The 24,999-nt window shown below is 59.7% G+C and overlaps 3 protein-coding genes across 4 annotated transcripts; all 3 read right to left on the minus strand.

Moving 5' to 3' along the window:
• Positions 1-844: 844 nt before the first annotated feature.
• On the minus strand, positions 845-6,453 carry CHRNG (cholinergic receptor nicotinic gamma subunit). The gene is made up of 12 exons (XM_057746272.1): positions 6,366-6,453; positions 6,030-6,169; positions 5,788-5,832; positions 5,500-5,609; positions 4,740-4,895; positions 3,843-3,940; positions 3,322-3,522; positions 3,034-3,148; positions 2,725-2,839; positions 1,791-2,007; positions 1,448-1,581; positions 845-1,165 (listed from the first exon to the last, which is right to left on the minus strand). Exons 1-12 carry the CDS (start codon positions 6,418-6,420, stop codon positions 992-994), a joined length of 1,560 nt encoding a protein of 519 aa, XP_057602255.1. The 5' UTR covers positions 6,421-6,453; the 3' UTR covers positions 845-991.
• Positions 6,454-11,110: 4,657 nt separating this feature from the next.
• Positions 11,111-18,533, minus strand: CHRND (cholinergic receptor nicotinic delta subunit). 2 transcript variants are annotated; one of them, XM_057746265.1, is made up of 12 exons: positions 18,482-18,533; positions 18,091-18,236; positions 17,637-17,681; positions 16,984-17,093; positions 16,649-16,804; positions 16,324-16,433; positions 15,378-15,578; positions 14,135-14,246; positions 13,942-14,056; positions 12,482-12,686; positions 12,275-12,393; positions 11,111-11,594 (listed from the first exon to the last, which is right to left on the minus strand). In XM_057746265.1, exons 1-12 carry the CDS (start codon positions 18,531-18,533, stop codon positions 11,412-11,414), a joined length of 1,554 nt encoding a protein of 517 aa, XP_057602248.1. In that variant the 3' UTR covers positions 11,111-11,411. The 2 variants fall into 2 exon arrangements, with proteins under 2 accessions (XP_057602248.1, XP_057602249.1); XM_057746266.1 differs by lacking the exon at positions 17,637-17,681 and having other exon boundaries at positions 11,412-11,594.
• Positions 18,534-19,230: 697 nt separating this feature from the next.
• On the minus strand, positions 19,231-24,218 carry PRSS56 (serine protease 56). Its single transcript, XM_057747182.1, has 13 exons — positions 24,119-24,218; positions 23,358-23,465; positions 22,915-22,968; positions 22,609-22,798; positions 22,170-22,269; positions 21,923-22,082; positions 21,549-21,691; positions 21,129-21,291; positions 20,752-20,928; positions 20,502-20,666; positions 20,361-20,423; positions 19,879-19,985; positions 19,231-19,521 (listed from the first exon to the last, which is right to left on the minus strand). Exons 1-13 carry the CDS (start codon positions 24,216-24,218, stop codon positions 19,231-19,233), a joined length of 1,821 nt encoding a protein of 606 aa, XP_057603165.1.
• Positions 24,219-24,999: the final 781 nt, after the last annotated feature.

Here is a 24,999-nt window from a genome sequence, read left to right on the forward strand (position 1 = left end):
TTATACTCTCAAAGCATGGCCTTACTCCCCACCTCCCCCCACCCCCAAAGACCAGCTGGCTCTCTTGTTCCCTGAGTGGGTCAACGGGAGGCTGGTCAGGGTCTCCTCCCAGCCTCCCAGCCTCCCTGCCACCCTGCCTAGCTCTTCCTTGTCTTAATCATCCTTTGAGACCAGTGCAAATTCCCTGGCCTTTGAGAAGAGAAGGAAGAGGGGTCTATTTTCCAGGCTATAGAACTTTCTTAGAGTGTCTAAGATTGGGTCAGGGTTGGGGATTGTGGACTCCAAACCTCATTTAGCCACCATTGTTCTGGGAAGCCCCTCTTACTCTAGGCCCCAATTTTCCCATCCTAAATATGGGGCAGTGGTGACTCTTGCTTATACATGATGCTGTGAGGAGCTGTTAACAATGAAAAAAGATAATAAAACTCATAAAATGTTTGGTGATCGATGACAAAAAAAATGCATCTGAATGGAAAGGTCACTGGTGCACATGAGTATTGGGTGCTTACAGCCCCAAGAAAGCAGGCAGATGCCAGCCGGAGTGGGCTGTGGCTCCCCTTCTTTTGAGAGCATTGGCTGCTACTCTTCATTTCTTTCTTGACTTGCCTCCTTCAGGAGCCTGCAGGGAACTTGTAAAAGGAAAGGGAGGCCCAGGCCTGCAGGCATAGGACCTTGTCTAGTTGGGGACAGGATAAAACAGAGTCCTTAGGGCTTCAGAAACGATGGGTGTTGATAACACTTAGCTGAAGTGAGGGGAGTGCCAGGACCAGCAAGCCAGTGTCACGTGGATGCTGATCCCATCAGCACACCCTGCCCACATCCTGTCCCCAACCACTCAAGGCCTCCAGCTCTGTCTCTTTATTTCCCCAGCTTTTCTCAGGACCTGTTGGCTCACATGGCCCAGAAGGATGCTTCCCAAAGAGCATACTCATGACCTCAGCAGCAAAACACAGCTGATAAGACTCCACATGGCCAGCTGCAATTGGTTGGCTCAGTCAGATGCGGGTAGGTAGGAGCGGGGGTCTCCAGGGAATGGCAGGGCAGGCACCCGGTTGTAGTGGGCTGTGAGGAAGATGCCAGCAGTGCCACAGATGAAGAGTGAGAGCATGGCCAGGAAGCAGACTCGGTCCAGCACTCGGCCCACCAGGAACCACTCCTTGTTCCCCTGAGGGTGAGAGGCAGGGTATGAGATGACTGGCAGTGACCCCAAGCTGGATGGCTGTACCATCCCTGGCCATCCAGCAGGCCTCTGTTCTTCATGTCCTTGAGCCCTTCTCACCTACTTCCAGGCCTCAACCTGGCTTATTCTGTGGTCCCCTGGCCCCACTCCCAATTCCAGTTTTCCATTCTATTGTCCTATCATGGCCACCCCACTCAACCTGCGCCATCTCAGGTCCATGTCCCTTACCAGGTATTCACACCCCTACCCCACCCCTGACTGTCTTACACTGTCAAAATGACTCTGCTGGTGCCGGGCGTGGGCAATGAGGTTGCAGGCTTCTACACAGCCCTGGATGGCCGGGGCAGCCTGCCTCAGGCTGCCACACAATTCCTGGCTCTGCCCTGACTCCGGGCCTTTCTCTGTTGAAAAGAAAGGGTAAGGTTTGGGAGTAGAATGGAGGAGAAACAGTCTGAGAAAGTGCCTATCCTTAGGGACCCCAGCCCCTCTCCCCAACCTGAACACTTGCCCAACACTCATCTGCTGTGCCTGGCACCTTGGCCCACAGACAGCCCTTCCTGTCTGGAGTCCCTGGGGAGGCATGTCCCCAGTGTCACACCACCTGACTCACTCAGCTTCTCCAGCGCTGCCCTCACCAGCCCATTGCGCTGGCGCTGCCGGAAGAGGAGTTCACTGCGGGGCAGGCGATGGGCCACCTCCTCCCCAGCTGTGATCGACCACCCCGAGGAGGAGCCATTCTGTAGCTGGGGCCGGGCGTCCCGCACAGCCGCTGGGGCCAGTGGGCGAATGTGCATCCTCAACAGCTGGGGCAAGAGCCGCAGGAACACCTGGAGAGGAGATGTCGTGAGTGGCTTAGCTTAGCGGCCAGCAGACCTTCCTGGGTGATTGGGCAGCCAGACTGGGCTTCGGAGCGGAAGGTGATGGTTGGCACAAAGGGCTCATGTGCTGGGGTCCCAGAAGCAGCATTTCAGGGTCAGTGGCTTGGCCCTGGTACTGCTTACCTGTTCTGTGCTAGACACTGAGCCTGGGCCCCCAACCTTTTGTGCACATCAGAATCACCAGGGCACTTGTGATAAACACATGCTCCTGGGCCCCACCCCTGGCCCACGATGCCTGGGTGGGGCTGGGCATCTGCATTTGTAACAAGGGCCCCAGCTGACGGCTGCAGTGGGCTGCAGGTCACACAGGCACTGGAGCCAGACTGTCCGGGCAGAATCTTGCCTCCACTTTCTAGCCACGCGACCTTGGGTAAGCTACTTAACCTCTCTGTGCCTCGGTTTCCTCATTTGTAAACTGGAGATGATACCAGTACCCACTCCATGGGGATTTATGAAGGTAAGTTAGTATACGTCACGTGCCTGCCACATGCAGCACTTGATATTATTATTGATCCATTTGGGCATGAGCTTCCAGATACATATAAGACAGGTTTGCTGCTGAATGCGGTAGGTGAGGCGTTCACCCAGGGACAGGAGTGCCGAGGAAGGGGCATGTGAGCGGACAGGGCAGGAGGATGCTGGAGTGGGCAGGGGCGGGGCGCTTGCCTTGCGGACCCCTCGGGCCATGGAGTGTGTGTGGGGGGACCGCAAAGACACATTGAGCACGACCACAGCGTTGACAACAATGAGGATGGTCACCACCAGGAGGAAGGTCAGGTACCTGTGGGCGGGGTAGGCAGGAGGCGGGGCTGGCCCATCCCCAGATACCACCCCCACTCCTAGTGGCTGACTCCCCGAGATCCCTTGGTGAGGGGCTGGCATTTAGGGGGTGGGGGTGGGGTGGAGGAGGGCAGTCCCCTGAGTTCCTGAGAAGGGAGGGGAGGAGGTGAGCGCAGGCATGAGGACCGGCCTTACTTGCTGATGAGCGGAACCGCCTGGGAGGTCTCAGGCACCTTCTTGGCCACAAGGAAGAGGAAGACGGTCTGGGCCAGGAGCACGTTGATGGCGACGGTACACTTCTGACCACCCGCTGCCCGTGACCAAGAGGCCCTCAGAGCAGATCTCAACCTCCTCACCGTGGGACACCCCCCTCCCCACAAGGAGTCCATGTCCCTGGTCCCAGGTGGTGGTGCCATTCTGCCCTTCCAGCTCTCCCCTGTGCCCCGGCCGGGGCCGTGGCTCCCCTCCCCAGGCACTAAGTACCCTTGGCAGGAAGGAAGTAGATAAGCATGGCCACAGAGGAGATGAGCACACAGGGTGCGATGATGTTGATGACGTAGAAGAGGGGCTTGCGCTGGATGAGCAGGTAGAAGACGACCTTCTGGTGGCCAGCCTCCTCGGCGGGTGCCGCCTCATCCAGCAGCATCTTGGCTGGCCGGTGCCGGATGGCCCACTCCCCGTTTTCTGTGGGCAGCAGGCTGGGGTGGGCACAGGGAGTACGGGCGGGCAGCGGGCAGATCCCTGCTGCCCACGTGACCCAGCTACACGTGCCCAAAGGAGCACCATCGAGGGATGGGAACAAGTGTGGGAGGGTAGATGCTTGATCCCTCCCGCCAAAACTGGAGCAGTTATCATGGGGAAAATCAGAGCTTTGCTGGGCCTTTAAATATACTTATTTTATGGTTTACTGTAGTTTTCATCTTGAGTTACATGGAGAGGGGCATGATCTCGGTCTGGCCCTGCCCCCACAGCCAGGTCCAGCTGGGGCCTTGGGTGGAGGTTACCTGTGAAGGCCTCAGGGTCGATGAAAATCCACTCAATGGTCTGACCGTCTTCCTGGCTCAACTGCAAATTGATCTCGTTGGTGCTGTAGGTCTGGGACCTGAGAGATGGGGACAGAAAGAGGATAAATTTGAGTGTGTGTAGACCCACCCAGGAGGTCACATAGATGGTCAGTTGAGGGCTCCTGTGGGCAGTTTTGCTTCAGAAAGTGCAGCCAAGAATTTCTGAGTTCTCCAAAGAACCCTGGCATGAGATGGGGCGGGGGCAGGGAGTCAGGCTCTTTGGGGCCTGGGGAAATTTGAATTGAAGGACCAGGAGACTGCAGCTCAGTGTGCTCCCCTGGTGGCAAAAGCCCAGGGCCACCCGTGTTTCTCCCCTCCACTTCCTCCAGGGCAGGAGGGGCCAATGGTGAGAACAGAGGAGACAGTCTGTACCTCTTGGGACTGTTTACTGAGGAGTGTTTCCTGACAGGTTTTTCATTATAAGAAGACTAAACCTCTAAAATATGGGGACACCCTCACACAGACCCCCTTTCCGCCATTAAAGGATGAGAACACTGAGACAATGCCGGCCTCTCCATGAGGCTGCAGAGTGTAGTGGTCTAGTGTGTGTGCATGAGTGTCGTGGGTGTGTGTGTGCCTTCTCACCCACCCACCCCAGTCACTGACGTCTCTCCTTGGGACACAGGCAGGGAAACTCAGGCAGTGAAGGAGGTTGAGTGAGGGGACCAAGGCTTAGCAGGGAGGGACGTGGGCATCTTCAGGCATCTGGGCCTGAGATGGACACAGAGGCCCCAGGGAGGTGGAGCCAGGCCCCTGGCTGGAAACCTCAGGTCCCCACCCAGCCAGGGCCCCTCTTCGAGTGGCTCCCGAAGTCCCCACCGCAGTCAGTGGCCTCACTGGAAGATGAGGGAGCAGTTCTGCCAGTCGAAGGGGAAGTAGGTGACGGAGACGGGGCAGGAGGAGCGGAAGATGGCGGGCGGCAGCCAGTAGACGCAGCCATCGGGAGACACAAGCACGTTGCAGTAGAGGGCCACCTCGAACACGCCATCCACGCTGCACACAGGCCAGGCCATGGGGCTGGGGGCTCGCACCCCAACAGCCCCTGCTGAGACCCACACCCAGACCAGCCCTCTGCCTCGAGTGGATGGGGCCTGGGGACACCAACCCTTCCCAGCCTGCCGCACCCCTGCCTGGTCCCCACCTGGCCTCGGAGACCACTACCTCCCCACAGCCACCTTCTCGCCACACCCACCCCACCAGGCCCCCTCACCCCAGATCCTAATCACTGCCGCTTTCCCCAATGCTCTTTCGAGAATGGTCAAAACAGCGACTGACAGCAGATAAGCTCCCACGAACTGCCAGAGCCAGAGCACAGCCCTTTCCATGCCTGTCCTGTGGGCTCCCGAGAGAGCTGTCTTCGCCCCTATGGTAGGGGGAGAGCGGCCCACTCAGGCAGCCCAGCCTGGAGGTGGTGGGGCCGGGTCTGGAACGAGGTCTGCTGGCCCGGGCCCTGCCCTCAGCACCCGCGCCCCAGTGCCCGCAGGGTCGCCGAGCTGCACCCTCTGTTCACCTGTCTCTTTTTCCCAGAGCCCCCTTGTCCTACGGGCCCCACCTTATGTGCATTTGTCCCCCAACCCCGTCCGCGCCCTGTCCTCACTTATTCTCGAGCACGATGTCTGGCTGCCACACCATGGTGGACGGCACCCGAAGCACCCACAGGCCGTCGTAGTCACGTGGGTCCCAGCGCAGGCGGTAGTCACACCACTGCTGCAGGGGGAGGGGTTGCCAGGCCCCTGCTCCCTGCTACACCCCACCCCCACCTCCAGAAATGGGGGCCCAGCCCCGGGGGCAGAGGTGGTGGGAGGGAAACAGGCAGCTCTGAGTGTCTTGGGGCTCCAGGGTGGGAGCTGATAGAGGGAAGGAGGGCAGCAGGGTGGCTTCTTACCATTTCTATCCAGACATTGGTGGTGAGGGCCTCCTCTCGCTCATTCTGGGGGTGCAGAACAGAGGGCTAAGCCCCCATCACTTACCCGCCCCAGATGTTAGTCCCTGCAAGACCCCAGCCTCTTGCGCAGCCCCCATGGGCGTTTTCCAGCTCCCTGGTCTCTGCTCTGTGGGCCCCGCCTGCTCCTGGCCGCTGGAGGCAGTCCATTCCTCTCCCCCGCTGTCCTGTGGGCCCGTGCTCACCAGAGAGATGAGGTTGGTGAGGGTGAGCTTCAGGCTGACGTTGACGACGTCCGACTCGTGCTCCGCGGGCCGCAGGTGGGGGTTGTAGTTGTGCATCAGGTCCCTGAGCAGACGCTCCTCCTGGTTCCGGCCCTGGGCTCCTGCAACAGACAGCGGTGAGCCTGGGTACAGGGGCTTTGGGGCAGAACGAGGGGGTGGCCACAGGAGGGTGCGACATGGGGAAGTAGAGAGCCGGGAGTGGGACACAGGCTCCAGTAGCCCCCCAGACCCTCTGCCCCTGAGGCCTTGGACCCCTGCTCCTGGCCTCTCTGGGCCCCAGACCCCCTGTGCCCACACCCAGGCAGACAGCCAGCAGTGGCAGGAGGAGCAGCGGCCTCTGCCCGCCGTGCATGGTGCCACAGCTCTCTGCAGTGAAGGGGTGGGACTGCAGCTCCCCCGGTCTGGGGCAGAGAGATACGGACGCCGGGTCTCATGTAACAGCCCACACTGCCGCCCCGGCCAGCCCAGCCAGGCCAGCCTGGCCCCACCAGCTGTCTGACCACAGCGTCGTCAGCTGTTCTGGGATGGACACAATGCCGGGCTCAGGTTACCCAGGCCGCGGAGGACAGAGGGGCCCCGTCTGCCCCAACAGAAATGGTCCAGCCTCCGTCCCCACTCTCAGGCTCAGCGACCCCATCCTCTGACATTGTTCCAGCCTCGGGGCTGAGGACGCAGATGGGTGTGGGAGAGAAAGGCAGAGCGCTGAGGAAGGGCCCGGACCAAGACCCCCTCCTCCTGTTCCCTCCAGCAGGTCAGGATTTGAGGAGGCGTGAAGGCCTTTGGGTAGCACGTTTTGTCCCTGAGTTTCTCTGTGACATGGTTGAGGACCCCGAAGCTGTCCTTGACATCCTCATGGGTCACTCCACTAGGCCGAGACACTGGAGGGTCAAGTGCCTACAGGAGACATGCACTAGGTCCCCCAGGCAATGACGTCTCAACTCAAATGAGGGTACCAAGTCAGGGTCACCCCAGTCTCTGAGGCATGGGACTCGGGCCTGGTAAGCTTTAAAGGAAGGAGGGCCAAGGAAGATTTGGAACATGGGCTCTAGGGAACAGGACAGCCCCTGAACAGGGGCTCCTCCGTGGGCCCTCAATATTTACTAAATCATCCACAGACCTATGGAGTCCTCAGCATGTGACCTGCTCACATGAACTTACAGTCCAAGGGGGGGCAGGTCAGCAAGATCAAGGTGTGGCCCCTGTGCAGTCAGATGAGGGGACCCAGAAGGGCCAGAAAACCATCTCCATCCGTGCTGTGGTTTGTGGTCAGGGGGAGGGTGGGGCTGAGGCTGATCTAGGAACTGAGGGCCCTGCTGCCAGCTGGCCATCTGTCTTCTGACCAGCTATTCCAAGCAGACAGTTCAGTATGACCCGTACGTGGCAAGACAGAAAATGCAGGCTCCTGCATGTGCTGCCCACCCTTCAGCATCCTGGAGCACAGTGTGGTAGAGGCCTCTGCGGGCTGGGAAAGCACCATTTCAAGACGTGCCCCCTTCCCTGCAAGCGAATGGTGCCTGTGGCATTTCAACACGTGTCAGTAAACCAGAAGTCAGCCCACGTGCCCTGTCCTTGGAGATCCAAATGAGGTTGGCTCAGACCCCAGCCCCCTGCAGCGGGGCCACGCGTCCCTCCTGTCCTCGCCAGGACTTTGGGGTCAGGGCGGATGACAGTGGTGGCCCCTGCCTTCCCTGATCTACTTTGATCTTTGCATTCAGTCCTGCTCTGGGCTCCACACTCAGTTTTCCTTGCCAGCCCTGCCTCCAGCCCCCCAAGCGTCACTATCACCATGCACCAAGGTGTGTAGCTCCCTTTCCCGGGAGTTTATAAAACCAATGGCTCCTTCTTCCCACTTTGCCCTCTTGTGTCTCCCAGACTCAATCCCCTCACCCGTTTTGCAGAGCAGTATCTCTCCTCCTCCCTGCTCTCCTCCAAGACGCTTTGCCAAGGATCGGTAATGGCTTCTGCTAAATCATGGACCACCTGTTGCCCTCCCCGCTCCACACCACACCCCGCCCCCACCCCAGGCATAGGTGTCAGCTAATGCCCAACATCTCAGACTTTCCCTTTCCCTTTCTTTACAAACGTCTGGGAGGGAAAAGGAAGACTCTGGAGAGTGACTTCCCTCAGGGAGGAATTCTACCACCTTCCTCTGGATGCAGATTTTAACTCCTGTTTTCTCCCCTCTTCTCTGTTCTGAGAGGTCCCCTCGGTGTTCTCAGGGGTGGGTCATCTCTGAGGAGTGGCAGTTTCTGCCCTGGCGGGGTTAAGGGGGGAAGTATGGGACCCATCAGGAGAAAATCTCCTATAGTCCTCACACACTGTCTAACAACTTTGCTGCCTTCTACTCCAGAGGCTGAAAAATCCAAATGCTCATTTCCCAGGCTCCCTTGCACATGGGGTGGCTGTGTGATAACATCTTGACTAATGGGGTGTCTGCTGAAGTCAGCTGAGGGGTTTCAGCTTTTTCTTCCTGTTAAAAGGGTCAGAAATGGCTGGCCCATTGCCTGCCTTGAACATGATGTGACGTGTGGAGCTGTGGCAGTCAAGGTGCTACCCGAGGCAACAAGCCAGATGACAAAGCCAATACGCTAAGGAGGGAGGGCTGGGCAGAGAACACAGAGCCAAGTCCCTCATAGCTTTGTGGGGCAGCTGAGCCCATGCAGCAGCCACCGTCTTAAGATTCTTACTATGTGAGAAAGAGGACACCTTATTTGTTTTAACCACGGTTCTTTGGGTTTTTCTGTTCCTTACAGCCCTGTGCATTCCTGATGGAATCATTGCCCTTTGAAAGAGGGCGGGTGGCCCTGCTGGCCTGGGTAGAGTGTGTAGGGAATCCCTTTGGTTTCATGGGAAGCTGGCCCCAGTGTGTGTGGCTCCCTCGGGAGGGAAGGACATGGGGTTCCATGTCACCCAGAGGGTGGGCCAGTCCTGACGGCACCCTGGGGCTGGAGTGCTGGGGGAGTGGCTGCTGTTGGGGGACTCACTGTGACCCTGGGAACCTGCTCAAGAGGCAACCTTGGCATTGGGGGTTGTTTGCTCTGGGAGGTTTACAGCCACCTGAGCAGGCCTGACACTGAGGCCTATTAGGCTGTGTAAGACCTGCTGCCAACAGTGCCACTATGTGGCAAAGAGAAGTAATGACAGTGGTTGAGGGATCTGGTCTCTGCCCTCTCCGGTCTCTGCATGAGACAGGGACCCTCCCCGAGTTGGTGGCAAATTCCAGAGACGACCTGAACTACCTGCTCCTCTGAAGGGTGCAAGTCTAAGCTAGTTTTCCTACTTAGAGGGGAAAAAAAATTAAAGATCTGTACCTTGAATTTTTGGAAGATTCACATTGGAAAGCAGAGTGAGTAGGGTCAGTTTTGATTTTAACTGGTTTACCTTCCTCAGTGCCACAGGAAGACGGAACGTCTTGCCTTCTGCATGCCTGAGCTCATGAGGTCACTGCGTCCCTCTGAGGGACAAGGGTTCAGCTGTGCGACTCAAGCCTGTGCGCTAAGGAGGTGAAGAGTCAGGTTCTCCCACCTGCTCCAGTCTCCTCTCAGTCACCACTCCAGGCTTGGACACAGGAGCCCCTGTGAGGGCCCCAGAGGCCTGTCCTCAGTAACTGAGGCCTACGAATGAGAAAAGAGACAAATAACCACCCCTAAAATTTGAAGACACATGTGACTACCTTTACTCCTACTAGCAAATTTGGTCTTCAGAACACCGCATGAGCTGGACTTACACACACGTTGCAGATGAGAAAACTGAAGCTGAGAGATGAGGAGTGGTTCACCCGAGGTCACATTGCGAGTGCAACAAACCACCCCAAAGCTTTGTCTCTTAACATGACGAACATTTAATATCTCACACAGTTTCTGAGGGTCTGGAATCCGGGAGCAGCTTAGCTGGGTGGTTCTGGCTCAGAGACTTCTGTGGGGCTGTGATCTCATCTGAAGGCCCCACGGCAGCTGAAGGAGCCGCTTCCAAGGTCACTCACAAGGCCTCAGTTCCTTGCCACCTGGGCCTTCCCACAGAGCTGCTTGTCATGCCAGCCGGCTTCCCCAAAGTCAGAGAGCCAGCTGAGAGAGAATGAGGGAGTCAGAGCAAGAGAGAGAGGGAAGGAGAATATGCTGCAACATCTTTACGACCTAATCTCGTAAGTGACACACTGTCACTTCTGCCTCATTCTAGCGGTCACACAGACCAAGCTTGGTACCGCGTGGGAGACACTACACAGGGTACGAATACCCGGAGGTGGTGCTCACTGGGGCTGCCTTGAAGGTGGGCCGCACAGAACCACGTCCTCCGACTTCTGCGGCCTCAGCCTTTGGCCCTTGGGATAGGATGGCGGGCGGCTCCCTTTGGGGTGGTGTTGCCAGACTTAGCAAATGAAAATACAGGATTCCCAGTTAAATTTGAATTTCAGATAAACAATGCATCATCTTTTAGCATAAGTATGCCCCAAGTCTTACCTGGCAACCCTACTTTGGGGAGGAGGAATCGGTGCCCAAAGGGACAGTCCTGGGGGGTTGGCTGAGTTCTGGGGCTTTAGGATGGTGTGTGTGACCTGAGGTCGGCGGGCTGACCTCTGGACTCTGCAGATGCTGAATGTGACCCCTCCCCCCCCCCACACGCTCATCTTCAGCTTCCCAGAGGAACTCAGCCAGAGCAGCCAAGGCAGAAAGGGCTGGGGAAGGCCACTCTGCAATCCTAATGCTCCCACACCTGCCAAAACACTCCCTGCCTAGCAGGCCTGGAGAGAGAGACATCCTCAACATCAGGTCCAGGTGGGGCCTCAGAAGCCCAAGGCTAAGGGGTTGGCAGGAGCAAGTGGCTGGGGGAGCTGGGAAGTTAAGGCCCAGGATCCCACCTGTTCCACCCCCACCTGGGGAAGGAGAAGGCAAGAAGGTGCCTCTGTCTTTCTGACCCCTCACAGAGGGGTCCCAAAAGGCCAGCCTGAGTGGCATCCTCCTAGTCCCTGAGCCAGCCCCCTCCTTCCCCCCAAATCGTCCTGCTCCCCCCTCCCCGCTGATGTGCACTCTCAGACCTTTTCCGGTGGCTCCTGGCTTTATTTGCAAAGGAACAAGTGTTGAGAAGTGGGGCTTCCTTCTCCCTTCCTTGACCTCAGCTTATCTCTGCCCTAGCCTTGCAGGACCTACTGGGCTCAAAGTCTCAGAGCTGGGAGTTGGCCTCCCCAGGAAGAGCTGGTCACCTCTCAGATACCCCTGTCCACACAGCTAGCTACCCGCCCCACCCCACCCCCTGCAGGCCCATCCGTTTCAGGCCAACCCCGCCCCTTCACCCCCAACCCTGAAACTGCCTTGCTTGCTGGGCCAGGCTGGGCAGGGCAGGCCCACTCTAGATGAAGCGTTTGTCCTGCTTGCAGTAGGAGAAGGGGTCCCCAGGGAAAGGCTGAGGTGGAGGCTGGTTGTAGGCGCCCTGCAGGAAGATCCAGGCTGTGCCCACCACCATGATGGGCATCACCACAAACAGGCAGAGTCGGTCCACTGTGCGGGCTACCCGGTTCCAGCAGTCCTTCTCCTGGGCACAAGGGTGACACAGACAGTGGTGTAAGAAGGGCCCTAAAACCACAGACTCACGCCCCAAGCTGGGGCCCATGGCTTCACCATATCTGTGGGGGCTGCCTCGGGCTTGCAGCAGATGGAATGTGCTGGCGTGTCCCCCAGCAAGGGCCCAGGGCCCCCTCCAACCATAGGCAGGGCTGGTCATTCTGTCTGTCCAGGAGACAGACAGCAGGGCCACAGCCTCCCTTCCAGCCACTCAGTGCTGCCACTAGCCTGTATGTGAGCTGGAAAAAGTACCCCTTTCTCAAGAGAGAATGTTTTAAAGTTGTATAGTATTGAACAACCATAGAAGGCTGTCTTTTAAATGTCTGGCTTTGTCTGGAGTATCAGGCTTGGAGTTGAGCAGGGACAGAAAATGATTGGTAGCTGAGAGAAAGAAGGGACCAGAGTGTGGCCCCAACAGAGCAGAGCTGTGGCCTGTGTGTATACCTGAGTGTGTGCCTGGTCCCATGCACTGCTGTGGGGTTCTAGGCAGGAGCTCCCCCTCCCTGAGGGGCCTGGAATCTGCAACCACTGTGAACTCCTTCATTTAAGTTGGTAGGTATCTCTGAGAGGAACTGTGCCCTGCTAAGATAGGCTATGCTTGGTCAGTGCACTACTTGAACAACTGTACTAGGCAACCCTGTGGCTACTCACCTCATTGTAATTGTTCTGGTCCTTCATGTGGTTGACAATGAAGTTGGCCCCATCCACAGCTGGCTTCAGCTCACTGAAGAGCTCCTGCTGGGCCTGCTCAGAGCCTGCTGGGGGCCGACCTGTGGACACCAGGCCAGAGGTGCGCATGGGGCCTTCCCCTCCCCACGTCCCATGGATGGGCCAAACTCCAAGCCACTGGGGACCCACGTGCGGTGGTGAGGCGCTGAGCCAGCCCATGCCGCTCTGACTGCTTCTCAAACATGAGGTCACTTCGGGACTTGAGCGAGAAGTATTCCTCTGCCTTAGAGATGTAGCCCAGGGAGCTGCTTCTCCGGTTCAGGACCCCGGGGTTGGGCCCATCTTCTGCCGGACGGGACATGTGCAGGACCTCGGGCAGGGTCTCCAGGAAGAGCTGTGGCAGGTCAGAAGGGCCACTTTACAAATGTGGGTCTCATTCACACATCCAAATATCTGTGGTTCCATTCCTGGCTGCCACAAAGTGTTCCTCAGACTGATGCTGTCATTTATTCCCCCGATCCTCTACTGATGGACACTTTGCTTGCTTCCAACTCTCTGTCGTTACTCTCAGCATAGAGAAGAACTCATTTGTTGAAAATGAGTTATAGGGACTTCCCAGGTGGTGCAGTGGTTAAGAATCTGCCTGCCAATGCAGGGGACACAGGTTCCGTCCCTGGTCTGGGAAGATCCCACATGCCACGGAGCAACTTAGCCCGTGAGCCACAACTACTGAGCCTGCGCTCTAGAGCCCGGGAGACACAACTATTGACCCTGCATGCCACGACTACTGAAGCCCGCATGCCTAGAGGTCTGTGTTTCACAACAAGAGAAGCCACCTCAATAAGAAGCTTGCGCACCACAACAGAGTAGCCCCTCTTCTCCACAATTAGAGGAAGCTGCCCCGCAGCAATGAAGACACAACACAGCCAATAAATAAATAAATTTCTGTTAAAAAAAAATGAGACCAGTGAGACTTTAAAAAAAAAAAAAGAAAATGAATTATATATGAAAAACAAAAAAGAAAGAAAAATGCCCCCAATGCAGAGCTAGACCAAAAAATTGCCAAACTACCCTCAGCTGTCCCAAAACAATCGGCCGTGCAGAGGCCAAGAGGCAAGGACAGCCCCCTCCCAGGCACCCTGCCCCCACAGTTTTCACCTTCCTTTGAAGGTGAACAGCACACAACAGAATCAACAAATCATAAGGGTGTAGCTAGGTGAAATTTTACAGATGCATTCAGCTGTGTAAACACCTCTCAGATAAGAACTTTATCTCAAAAATGTTCCCTCCTGCCTCACCCCCCCAGCAATTTCTACCCACCCCCAGAGAGAACCACCATCCTGACGTCTAGCATTAAAGATTGATTTTGCCTATCCTTGAACTTCACAGAAAGGAAATCTTGCAGGCTCTTTAGTGTTTGGCTTCTTCTACGTAACATGCAGCCTGGGGCGAAGGGAGCAGCAGGGGCACTTTTGCCACCGCCGGGTAGCATATCCCCACCACCCGGTGTGTGTGTGTGTGTGTGTGTGTGTGTGTGTGAGTGAGTGAGTGTGTGAGAGAGTGTGTGTGTGTATACTGCCGTGGCTTCTCCCATTCCCCTGCAGTGAGGCACGTGGACAATCTCCAGCTTTTGGCCATTGAGCCCTCACCTTCTTGACCCCCTCCGACAGCACGTGGGTGCTGGGTGTACGGAAGTGGACGTTGAGCACGATGACACAGATCACCACGACCACGGCCACCAGCACCATGCCAAAGAGCAGGAACCTGTGGGCACAGGTGCAGCCTGCAGCCCCTGCCCAGGGCGAGGGGCGGAGGGGTGGGGCGGGCAGGGCTGGCACTCACTTGCCGATGAGGGGGATGGCCATGGACGTGGCTGGCAGCCGCTTGGAGATAAGCAGCAGGAAGACAGACTGGGCCAGGAGCACCGAGATGGCCATGGATGTCTTCTCGCCACCTGGGGAGCACATCCTTAGCTGTGCCCTCTGGCCCAGGGCCCGGAGGGTCCCACAGGGGCCCCTGAACTACTGTTCACAGTGCCATGGTGCCCCGGGCCAAGGAGCTAGAGCACCTGGGTTCAAATTCCGCTCTGCCACTTACTGCTAGGTGACCTTGGGCAAGCAGCCTAACCTCTCTGTGCCTCAGTTTCGTCACCTGTTAAATGTTGGGAGGGCAAAGTGAGAGAATGTGTGTTAAATGCTCAGACTCTGCCTGGCACTGGGTGAGAGCTCAGGGGACACCCGCTCTCATCGTTAGCCAATCCCCTGCCACTCAGCACGCCTACCACACAGATCTGCTGTGTCCTCCCCCACGCAGAAAGCCTCAGGGCTTCCTCACCCAGATAGCACTGCCACTCTCAGCCCTTTGCTCAGAGACCCCAGCCCAGCACAGCCCTGCTCGTCCCACCTGAGCTCCTGAACATGCTGTGCGGTGGCCACGGTGGTCTCCGGCCCACGGCCCCGCCCCAGCACCCCTACGCGGTCTGCAATGCACCTCATAGCCCGGCTCCAGCTCCCACGCCACCGCCCCCAGGCCGCACTCCCAGTCCTGTAGACTCTACCCTGTCTGCCAGCGTCAGGGGTTGGGCCACATTTGTCTCTGGACGTACTGTGCCCTGCTCATAGAAAATGTTCTGGAGCCAAGTGACCAGAGATGACACGTGCCCTTCTAGAACCAAGTGAGAGTAGATTGCAGGCCCCAGGCCCTGGCTTCCTAGAGACCCTGTTATCCATCCATTGGCTCTACAGCCAGGCCCACGATCACACAGTGGTGACCACACAGATCTGATCTCCTCCCTGACAGAGGGACACTCCAGTGGTTCTCCCCAGGGTCCTTGGGAGGCCCATCATGAGAGGCAGAAGTCAGGTCCAAGAGGGATGGAACCCCCGGGGGCCCTGTCCACTTGGGGGGTGTCCAACAGGGTCACTGAGCCCTCCTGCTGGCAGGCCACGTGCCCCTTGTGCCTGGAACCTGGGCAGGGAGCTCCAGGAGTGGTGACCCCCAAGGGGCTCCCAGGAGGAAGTGAGGGGCAGGGCTGGGGCAGCGGCGCTCAGGAGCCCTGGGGGCGGGGACACGGCGCGGGGCTCACAGTCAGCCGGCAGGTAGAAGACCAGGTTGATCATGAAGGAGATGAGCACGCAGGGCACCAGGATGTTGATGACGTAGAAGAGCGGCTTGCGGCGGATGATGAGGTAGAAGGTGACGTCCTGGCGGCTGGGGCTGTCCAGCGGGGCACTGGGGTCCACGTTGACCCTGGCAGGCCGGTGCACTATCTCCCACTCCCCGTTCTCTGAGGGTGGCACGTGGATGCCTTGGGGTCAGACCAGGCAAGGGGGCCGGGGGGCCCTTGGGGCAGAACCGGGGGCTGGATGGAGGGAGCCGGCCCAGAGGCGCAGCCAGGCCTGTCTGCAGTGTCCTAAGAGGGCTGGAGGTGGGGTGGGGGTACAGAGGAGGGTTCATGTTTGTGGGTGTCTTTCCCGGGGGTTGGGATGGAAGTTTCACTCTACAAGGGGGACGTTTCCTCTGGGACCAATTTTTTTTTTTCTCCTTGAAAAAATAGAAGCTGAAGCCGCATATGTTTTAAATAAAGAGTCTTAGGGATACCAAGGCAGTGGGAGGAAGAACCCCCCTCCCTATGCTGTACTAGCCTTGGGACCAGCGGGACGTGTTTCCCCTCTGACAGACGGGGCAAGCGGTAGGGCCCGGTAAAAGGTCTGAGCCTGGTTCAGAGAGGGGAGGGAGGCACTGGGAGGGGCAATAGACACCATCAGGATGACAGCCAAAGCCCCAAGCGTCCCCTGGGCCCTCTGGGGAGGGGAAGACGAACCACCCCCTCCTCTGTCAGCCACATCCATCCCAGGGACCCTGCTCCGATCAGCAAGGGTCTGTCTGTGTCTATCTGCATGTCTGTGTACCTGTGAGTCCAGGTATATGTACGCACACATGCATGTCTGGGGTAGTGGGTGTCAGTGTGACTGTATCTGTGGGTGGGTGTCTGAGGGGCCGGCCCACCCAGCAGCTGCTGCTTCCGGCACCTGTGAAGCTCTCACGGTCGATGATGATCCACTCCACGAAGTAGCTGCGGCCGTCTTCTTCATCCTGCTTCAGGCTCAGGGTGATCTCTTTGGCCGTGTACTTGAGTGAACTGGGGAAGGCAGTGGGCAGAGGGTGGTCCTCAGCCGCTGGCTGGGGCCACGGATGGGGGAGAGGCTGGCATCGTTGGTTCATGGTTGGAGAGGCCACCATGGGGATGGGAAGCTCTAACCCCGGCAGAGCAGGGGCCTCTGCCTGAGAGTGTTTACCTCCCGCGGCCCCTGGCAGGTGCCCTGGGGGGAGGGGTGGCTGGAGAAGTGGGTGCACCTGAACTTGAGGGAGCAGTTCTGCCAGTCGAAGGGGAAGTAGGTGACGGAGACGGGGCAGGAAGAGCGGAAGATGGCGGGCGGCAGCCAGTACACGTAGCCGGAGGGGTAGATGAGCACGTTGGAGGAGTAGGAAATCTGGAACGAGCCATCATTGCTGGCGGACAGAGACAAGGGCCACAATGAGTGCTGGCCAGCTTGGAACTGGCAGGGTTGGGAGAGGCAGAGGAGGGAGGGCAGTCAAAAGCTTGAGACTGGAGGCGGAGGGAGGCTCAAGACGCCTAAGGAAGGGAGGCAGAGTGGTAGAGGGGTGGCCAGGAAGGGCTGTGGCTCAACTTGTTCTCCAGCACAATCTCTGGGAGCCACACCATGTCAGGGGGCAGACGCAGGACACTGATGTTCCCAAAAGCTTCAGCATCCCACTGCAGCCGGCTGTCTGTCCAGCCCTGGAAGCCCAAAAAGAATGTCAGCAGTGGGCTCTGCTGTTGTCTGGGCTCCCCCACGCCCCCCACCCTGACCACTTCCCTGGGGAAAGACTGGACCAGGCTGGGGCTGGAACAAAAGAGGTTAGGGGAGGTGGGTACAGAGTGAGGACTCAGGTCTGCCATGTACAACCATGTAGGATGTGCACTGCACAACTAAGGGAGCGTTATTTCCATTGTGGACATAGAAGACTTACGTCTGTGTTATGAGTTTCTGACAGGTAGCAGACAGTGTCTTCAAATAAAATCAAGATACTGAGATAATTTTTCTCTAGATGAAGATCCTAATCCCCTGAAGGTTCTATCTGGGCTTGTGGGAAGCTGATAGGAAGAGCAGTTGGGCCGGGGTTTCCCTGTAGTCAGGAGCCAGTCCCTCCAGAGGACAGTGTCTGAGGCAGGTTGGGGATCCCCAAGCAGAAGTGAGCACAGGGGAACCTGGGCCCTGCACCCTCCCCCCCCCACTCTCCCGCCCCCACTTCCCTGCTCTGAGTAGGGTGTTCTCCTTACGTGCTCAATCCACACGTTAGTGGTGAGGGTCTCTTCAACTTCTTTCTGTAATCAAACAGGAGGACTGTTCCCCAGGGGCCTGCACCCATTCACCAGGCACCTACTCCCGGCAGTCACCCCAGGGAAACCATGACAATGACCTGTCCCAAGCAGTCAGAAGTGGCTGGACAGACCAGGAAGCAGGGAGGGCACACAGCCTCTCAAGTGTGTTACGGGTGCAACACAGGGGCACCCAGAACTGAAGCTGGAGGGGAAGGGGCATCCTCAGCCCGAGGTCTGCGGGCAGCATGGGGCATGGAGAGGGCCTGACCACGTTTCCCGGGGAGAGGAGCTACCAGAGGCCCAGCTGGGGCCTTGACCTTCCTCCACGGCCATCCCAGGCCAGGAGACAGTCAGGCCTCCTGGAAGCCATCCCTGCCGCCCTTCCCCAGCCCAGCCAGGATGGGCCCCTCACCAGGGAGATGAGGTTAGAGAGAGTGAGGGCCAGGGAGACCTCCACGCTCTTCTCTTTGCGCACCGCGGGCCGCACCTCCTTGTTGTAGCGCTTCTCTTCAAACAGGTGCCTGATCAGCCGCTCCTCCTCGTTCAGGCTCCAGCTGCCTGGGGAGGGTTGGGGCCAGGGGGCCAGGAAGGATGCTGCCCTGAGGTCCTGCTGGGCACGGCACGGGGCCCCGGGGGTTGGCCCCTCCATGGAGAAATGGCCAACCATTTGTGGGAGGTGGGGAGGTGGGCCTGGTGCTGAGATAGGGAGCCCCACGTAGGAGGGGGCGGGAGGGACCATGCAGTGGGGGACCTGGGTAGGGGTCCCGAGGGACCCTTCAGGGAGGGGTGATGGCCATTCTTACCACACACGACCAGGGCAGCCAGCAGTCCCAGGGTTAACACAGGCCCCTCCATCCTGTTCCTCTGACTGGGTCTTGGGTCTGGCCCTCCTGTCAGCAGGGCTGGGGAATGTGGGTGGGTGCTGAGGGGACAGGTGCAGGCGGGTGTGGGGAGGCCAAGGGAAGAGGCGGCCGGAAATGCAATCTGACACCCCTAGGCTCTGCAGCAGGGCGGAGAATCTGGGGCAGGTGATGAGGGGGTGGGAACAGGGACTGGCCAGCCGGGCAGGAGCCCAAGAACATGAGGCAAAGATCCCAGGCTGGGATTCCCCACAGCTAGTGGTGAGGGTGGGGGCTGAGTAGAGAAGCCGAACACTGGGGGCACGGGTCAGCCATGGATAGGGGAGCGGTGACAGGCAGTGGTGCTGCCATTTCTTGGGAGGTAGACTGATATGCTGAGATGGGGGGCTTTGCAGCCCCTCTGCAGTGTCTTTGTGACCTCTCTCAACTGCTTCTGGACGCTGGGCCCTACCCCCAGAGATCCAACATCCACCCACCCCAGTCCCATCCTAAGAAAGCTCTGGCGTGGTCTCCGTAGATCATAAATAATATTTATTAAAGCAGCTGTGATTTTCTGATGGTACATCTGGGAAGACACGTTGGACCCAGGACCCTTGCCCTGCCCTCCCCCCCAACTCTGGCAATGACAGCTGGTCATCATGTTCTCTGAACCCCTCTCAGGCCCTGGGAGAAGCTGGGGCTGGAGACACGGCTCAGGGCCACCTGGCTGGGGGAACCTGAGGGCTGAGTGGGTGGTGCCCCTTCCTCCCCAGCCCTTGGCCCTGCCTTGAACCCATCCAGGGTCCCCAGGGCTCTGCCTCTGCCAGGGCTGCCAAGCGGAAGGCCTGCAGGGCCTGCACCAGCAACCGGGGAAGGCTTCGTGCCAGCGTGGCTGGCTCCAGACCGACCAGGCCGCCGAAGACCACGTGCCGGCCCCCCAGGCCTGCCCAAACCCAGGCTTGGAAGAGCCCGGTCAGTGTCTTGGAGCCCAGATCTGCCAGAACCTGCAAAGGGAGGAGGCAGCTCAGAGGCCCACAACCCCATTCTCAGTGCCCCTCCTCCTTGCCCAGAAACTCACTCAGACCCACCCCTTCCCCATCCCCCTCCCCCCAATCCTGCACACTTCCTGCTCACTTGGACACCCCCACAAGCTCCTCCACTCACACCTCCACCCCCTTCACACCAACCTCACACACATCCACCCTCCCCATCCCCTTCCCCTTGGACAGCACCCCCCCCCCAACCAACCTCCAAGCCAGGCTGCTGGGGAAGGGTCTCTCCTGTCCCCCTTCCTATCAGGGCTGACCCACATTAGCCTTCCGAGGTCACCGTGAAGGAGTCTGGGAGGCCTGGGAACCCACCTCGTGAAAGTCCATGGCCAGGCGCTCCGAGGGGACCTGCAAGATCCAGGCATGGGTGCCCTGGAGGGCGGCCAATTTCTGCCGTAGGGACTCCAGCCCAGGGCAGCCTGCAGGAAGGGGAGAGGCATCGAGAATGAGAGAGCTGACACTAGCATGGAGCCGCGGTGCCTTCCCTCCAGTGCCTCTGGACACTTCCCAGTGGGCAGACCTCTCCTGCTGCAGATGGAGCCGCCGAGGGGCAGCCGAGGCTCAGAGAAGTTAAATGATAACAAAGCCCAGCATCTGTTGACACTGATGAGGGCCCCAAATCACCATTTCCCCCAAAGAATCATCCGCCCTGCTGCGAGGGAATGGGAGAGCGGGTCTGACCTTTGCCAGATGGGGTGAAAGTGCTTCCCAGCGCGCACCCCGAGAACCCCGTCCTGGCCTCGGCCAGCCCTTGGCCTACTCCACTGGCGACCGCCGGCAGAGGGCGTCATTACCGTTCGCTTCCCCGCGCTGCTCTGACCCCCGCTTCGGGAACTGAGTGCCTGCAGCCCGCGATCCTGGGGAGATGCAGGGTTAGGGGAACGCCTGGCTGCGCTGGGGTGGCGCCGGGGCTGGGCTGCGAGGGCTTGAGGTACCTGAGTGCAGCCGCTGCTCGCGGGAGGGGCGCCTGGGAGGATCCAGGAGCGACGAAGCGTGGCGAACCAGGGCCGGGGCCAGGCGCCGCACCCCTGGACGCGGGCCGAACAGCTCCTGGGCGCCCCGCAGCAGCTCCAGTAGGGTGTGCGCCAGCGAGCGCAGCTCTGCGGACGGGACAAGGGGCCGAGGGACGGTCAGGCATGGGCCAGACCCTCGGGCCCCCGGCCCAGCCCCAGGAACGTGACTGACCACATCGCCGCCGGCGCTGCAGGCACTGCTGGTGCGCCAGACGCTCACAGGCGCCCGCCGGCCCCAGGCACAAGTGGGCGTAGAAGGCACAGGGCGGGGTGCCATCTGCCAGCGGCTCCTCCGACGGGTCCCAAGCCAGAAGCTCCCTGCAGCTGGGCTCGCGGCTGAAGGGGGAGGCTGCGGGGGGCGTCAGGGGCTAGCTTACTCCACCCCCGCCCCCGTTTTAGGCCCTAGCTCCCAAAGCCCTCCTAGGGAGGAAGATAGGCTTTCCCCTTTCCGGATGCAGGAGGCTGGGCGCGGGCGGGGTGGAAACGTGCTTATCTCAGGGCAGTTAGCGGGACACTCTGGGGAGGAGGGAATAGGGATGAAGTGCTCACCGCTCATCTGTTCCCGGAGCCAGTCCTTGAACACAGCCACACGGGTGTAGACCCCAGGCTTCCCTGGCTCCCCGCATCCATCCCCCCAGGAGGTGACTCCATACAGGACCTCCCTGGGGTGGGGGCCAGGCTCAGAACAGGTCAGGGGGCCTCCAGAGTCACCCTGTGAGGACCCGAGCCAAGAGAGAGGGCACTGCATGGACCCACCCCATCCCACCCCACCCGCAATGACAGCCTTATGCCTGGCAGGGTAAGACAGCTCTGAGCTCTACTGGGCTTACCGCTCTTGTACCCATTTTAGGGAGGAGGATATAGAGGCTCAGAGAAGTTGAGTGACAGCCTGATTGTAGAAGTAAAGGAGACTGCCCCGCTCCTTGGGGAGTGGCCCACTACCACCTGTCCATCAGTTGGGGCTCATACCTGGCACGAGTCAATGCCCCCAGCCAGGTAGCCAGCACACAGCATGCTGCTGGGGCGCAGCCCTGGTCCCAGTGCCCTTCTGCAGGTGTCAGCGCTGAGCAGGGGCACACGGGCCTCCCTCACCGTCTCAGCCTCAGGTCCATCTACAGAGAAGCAGTGGAAGGGGCTCAGGCCTGGAGGGCAGAGGTCCTGCTTTGAGGGTCCCTGCCCTCCTTGATCCCCTCCCCCTCTTTGTGAGAAGAGCAGCATTTTGCGAAGACAGCTGGGTGTAGGTCAGAGTCCTTACACCCCAGTCTTCCCAAATTCCATCACCCCAGCCCACCAATCTTGCCACGCACACGCGCGGCTCCCCCAGGCCCTGCCCTGCCTAGTACCTTCGAAGAGGGCACCCCAGCCCGCGATGGCACAGGAGGTGCCTGCGGGGGGCTCCTGGGGCTCCTGGGGCAGGCACACGGGGCGCGCCGCCCCTGTCAGGCTCACCGGCGTCCACAGCTGCACGAGGGCCAGGTCGTTGTGGAAGGTCCGAGGGTCAAACTGGGGAGGGGTGGCGGCGCACTGTCAACGAGGCGTTGGGTGGAAGTGCTGTTCCCAACTCTGAGGGCCTGGGGGCTGCCCTCTCACCTTGGGGTGGGACAAGATGCGGTTCACCGGCACCTCCTCCGCCTGTTCCCCCCGCGGCCCCTCGGCCAGCGTCACCGTCCACAGAAGCTCATTCGGGGCGCTGCGGCGCGAGCGGCGGGAGACACGCAGAACAAGGATGCTGAGACGTCTCCTGGAGACCCTGCCCTCCCGCGTGCTGGATTGCTTCCAGGCTTGGGGGCAAGGAGGGCGAGCCGAGGAGAGGCCGCGGCGCCGAGAGGGCGGAATGTCTAGGACGGTGCGTCCGCAGAACCTGCGCCCCGGCTGGGCGGCCAGCGCGCCTCGAGGAGGGAAAGGGGACGGCCGCCGCCAGGGGGCAGCAGAGCCCGGCCCTCCCGCGCGCCGCCCGCCCGACGACCCCGGAACAGTGGGACCCCGCGTTGGGGATCGGGGCTGGGCCGGGGCCTTGGGCCCGACGTACCCCGCGAAGCAATGCGCCGCCGTGAGCACCCAGGACGCCGCCACCAGGACGCCACCGCACAGAGGCTGCCCGCCGACCTGCAGCCTCACCAGCCAGGGCCAGGCCCCCGGAGGTGCCGCGCTGCCCCCCACAATGCGGCCGTGGGCCCGCGTCACGTTGACAGTGCCCGGGCGCCTCTCGCCACACAGCCCTAGAAAGGCCGAAGCGGTGTCAGGAGGGATGAGTCCTGGTCGTCCTCACCATCAAGACCCTTCCAGGGTCCACCCTGCCCTCAGCCCTGCCCCCCTCGAGCCTTTTCAGCCTCACCTGGTTCAGGTGGATCCTGGAGGAGGGGGCCTCGAGGCCTGGGACGCCCAGGTGCTGCTGAGAAACAGACCTCTGAGCCTCACGGCCACCCTTCCGTTCTTCCTCCACCCCAGGCTGGGCCTGAGCCCTCTCCCCACTTCACCCAGCACCCCGCCCCCTTCCCAGCAGCACTCAGGGTCTGTTTCAGCAGCCGCAGGCTTCTCACTGTTCACTAAGTGAGAAGGGTTCCTGCCCTCCTGCCTTTGCACATGCGGTGCTCGAGCCTGGTGTGCCCTTTCCGCTTGGGGAGACCTTCCTGAGCACCGTCTTGGTTGCAGCCCCACCCAGTTTCTGTCCCCAAGAGGGGGGTCAAGTCTGAAGGGAGGGGATGGGGTGGGCAGGAGAACAGGCTCAGGGTACCAGTGCAAGCTCACCAGGGCATGGGGTGGTGCGGTTGGCGCAGCTTCGGCACTCATGCAGCCTGTGCTGGAGCTCCATCGCCACCCGATTTACTGCCCACTGGGCGCTCCTCTGGGCAGCCTGCAACACTTTCGTCCCCTGGGCTGACAGAGCTGCTGGGACATGGGGCACAAGTCATGCACTGTTGGGGAAGAGCTCCAGGCTCATCTGCCTTGCCCCAGCCCTGAGCCCCGCCCCTGGAGACCCGGTGGGGAAGCAGGTTGGGCTCCCAGAGCCCTGAGACAGAATGGGAAGGACAGAGAGCCCCAGAGCCCTAGGTCCCAGCACTCAGAACAGATGCTCTCAGATTCTCAGCCCAAGATATCTCTGTAATTTCAACTGAGCCGGGCTGGAATCTTTGAAAAGGGCCTTTCCTTAAAAACCTTGAAAAGCAGCACCCCAAAGGTATAGATATTACAGAACTCAGGCTTATTACACAAAAGAACCGTGGTTGAGTTGCCCACCTTGGGGCCCAGATAGCCAAGGAGATGCTGCCCTGGGCCCCTTCCTCCGTGCTAAACCCAGAACCATCCAGAAAGCACACCTTTTGGCAGTGCTTGCCGGCTCCCCTTTCCCTTCCACCCTCGTCCTCTCCTTTCTTCTCCCACCTGTGTCTCTGTTCCTGGCCCCTTCTCCCAGCTGGGTGGGCAGAAGGGGCCAACGGCCCTTGTGAGTGGGGGTGGCACGCTCACATCCCCCTGCGCAAGATCCACTTCCTCTGTGGTCCTCCCACCTTGGCCTCTCCCTCAGACCAGCCTGGGCTCACCTTGCAGGGTGCTGGGGGGCACGCGCATGTACAGTGGGTGCCCGTGGGCAGACCATGGGCCTGGGAGGGGCAGCAGCAGCAGCAGCACAGCCAGCAGCATGGTGACCGGGAGCCCGGGCAAGCGACCCTGCGCTCTTTCCCCCTCGGGGTCCACCCTCCAGGCGTTATCCTTTGGTGCCTGCCTCCCACTGCCTTTCTGCCCCTGGGCACTGAGTTCTCCTCCCTCAAGTCATCTGACTCTACTCTCTCACATCAAAATTACTCGCTTCCCTTGGTCCATCCCTCACCTGGCCCTTAACTCCCAGGAGCCCACAGGGGAAATGGGGCTTGGGGGGCTATATAGAGGACAGACTGGGGGGGTACACAGGAGGGGGTCAGGGTTGGGGGAGGAAACAGGGTAGTGGGCTTGACCCTCACCTTTGAAGTCTCATCTTCCAGGCTCTGAGGCCCCCCTTCTGTCAAAGGAGCCCTTGTTTCCGCGGCTCCATCAAAGGGGCCTGGACCGGCCAGAAGAGCTGACGGTTGGGCTGGGGGCCAGGCAGAGGGGGGCTGGTGGGCAGGGGCTGGCCCTGTCTCCAGAGCTCAGAACTGGGAAAGAGGGGCTTCCCATCTGCCTCTATTCCCTGAGGAGTGTACAGCTATGCTGGGGGCAGAAACTCCTAGAGGGAGGAGGCAGGGGGTGTCTGAGGGTCCTCGGCATCCCCACCCCCAAGGAGGTGCCAGAGCTCCCAGCCTCTCTGCCCCTAATTGCTTGGCAGCGTCCCTACCCAATGTGGCCATTTCTAAAGATGATCAAAGCGCCCTAATTAGCGCCGTAATTGCTGCACTGGGGGTAGTAGGGTGGGAAGAGGCAGAGGCAGGCAGACGCTGGAGCGGCCCCG

The sequence above is a fragment of the Hippopotamus amphibius genome, chromosome 8, assembly GCF_030028045.1.
Source record: "Hippopotamus amphibius kiboko isolate mHipAmp2 chromosome 8, mHipAmp2.hap2, whole genome shotgun sequence".
Lineage (NCBI taxonomy): Eukaryota > Metazoa > Chordata > Mammalia > Artiodactyla > Hippopotamidae > Hippopotamus > Hippopotamus amphibius.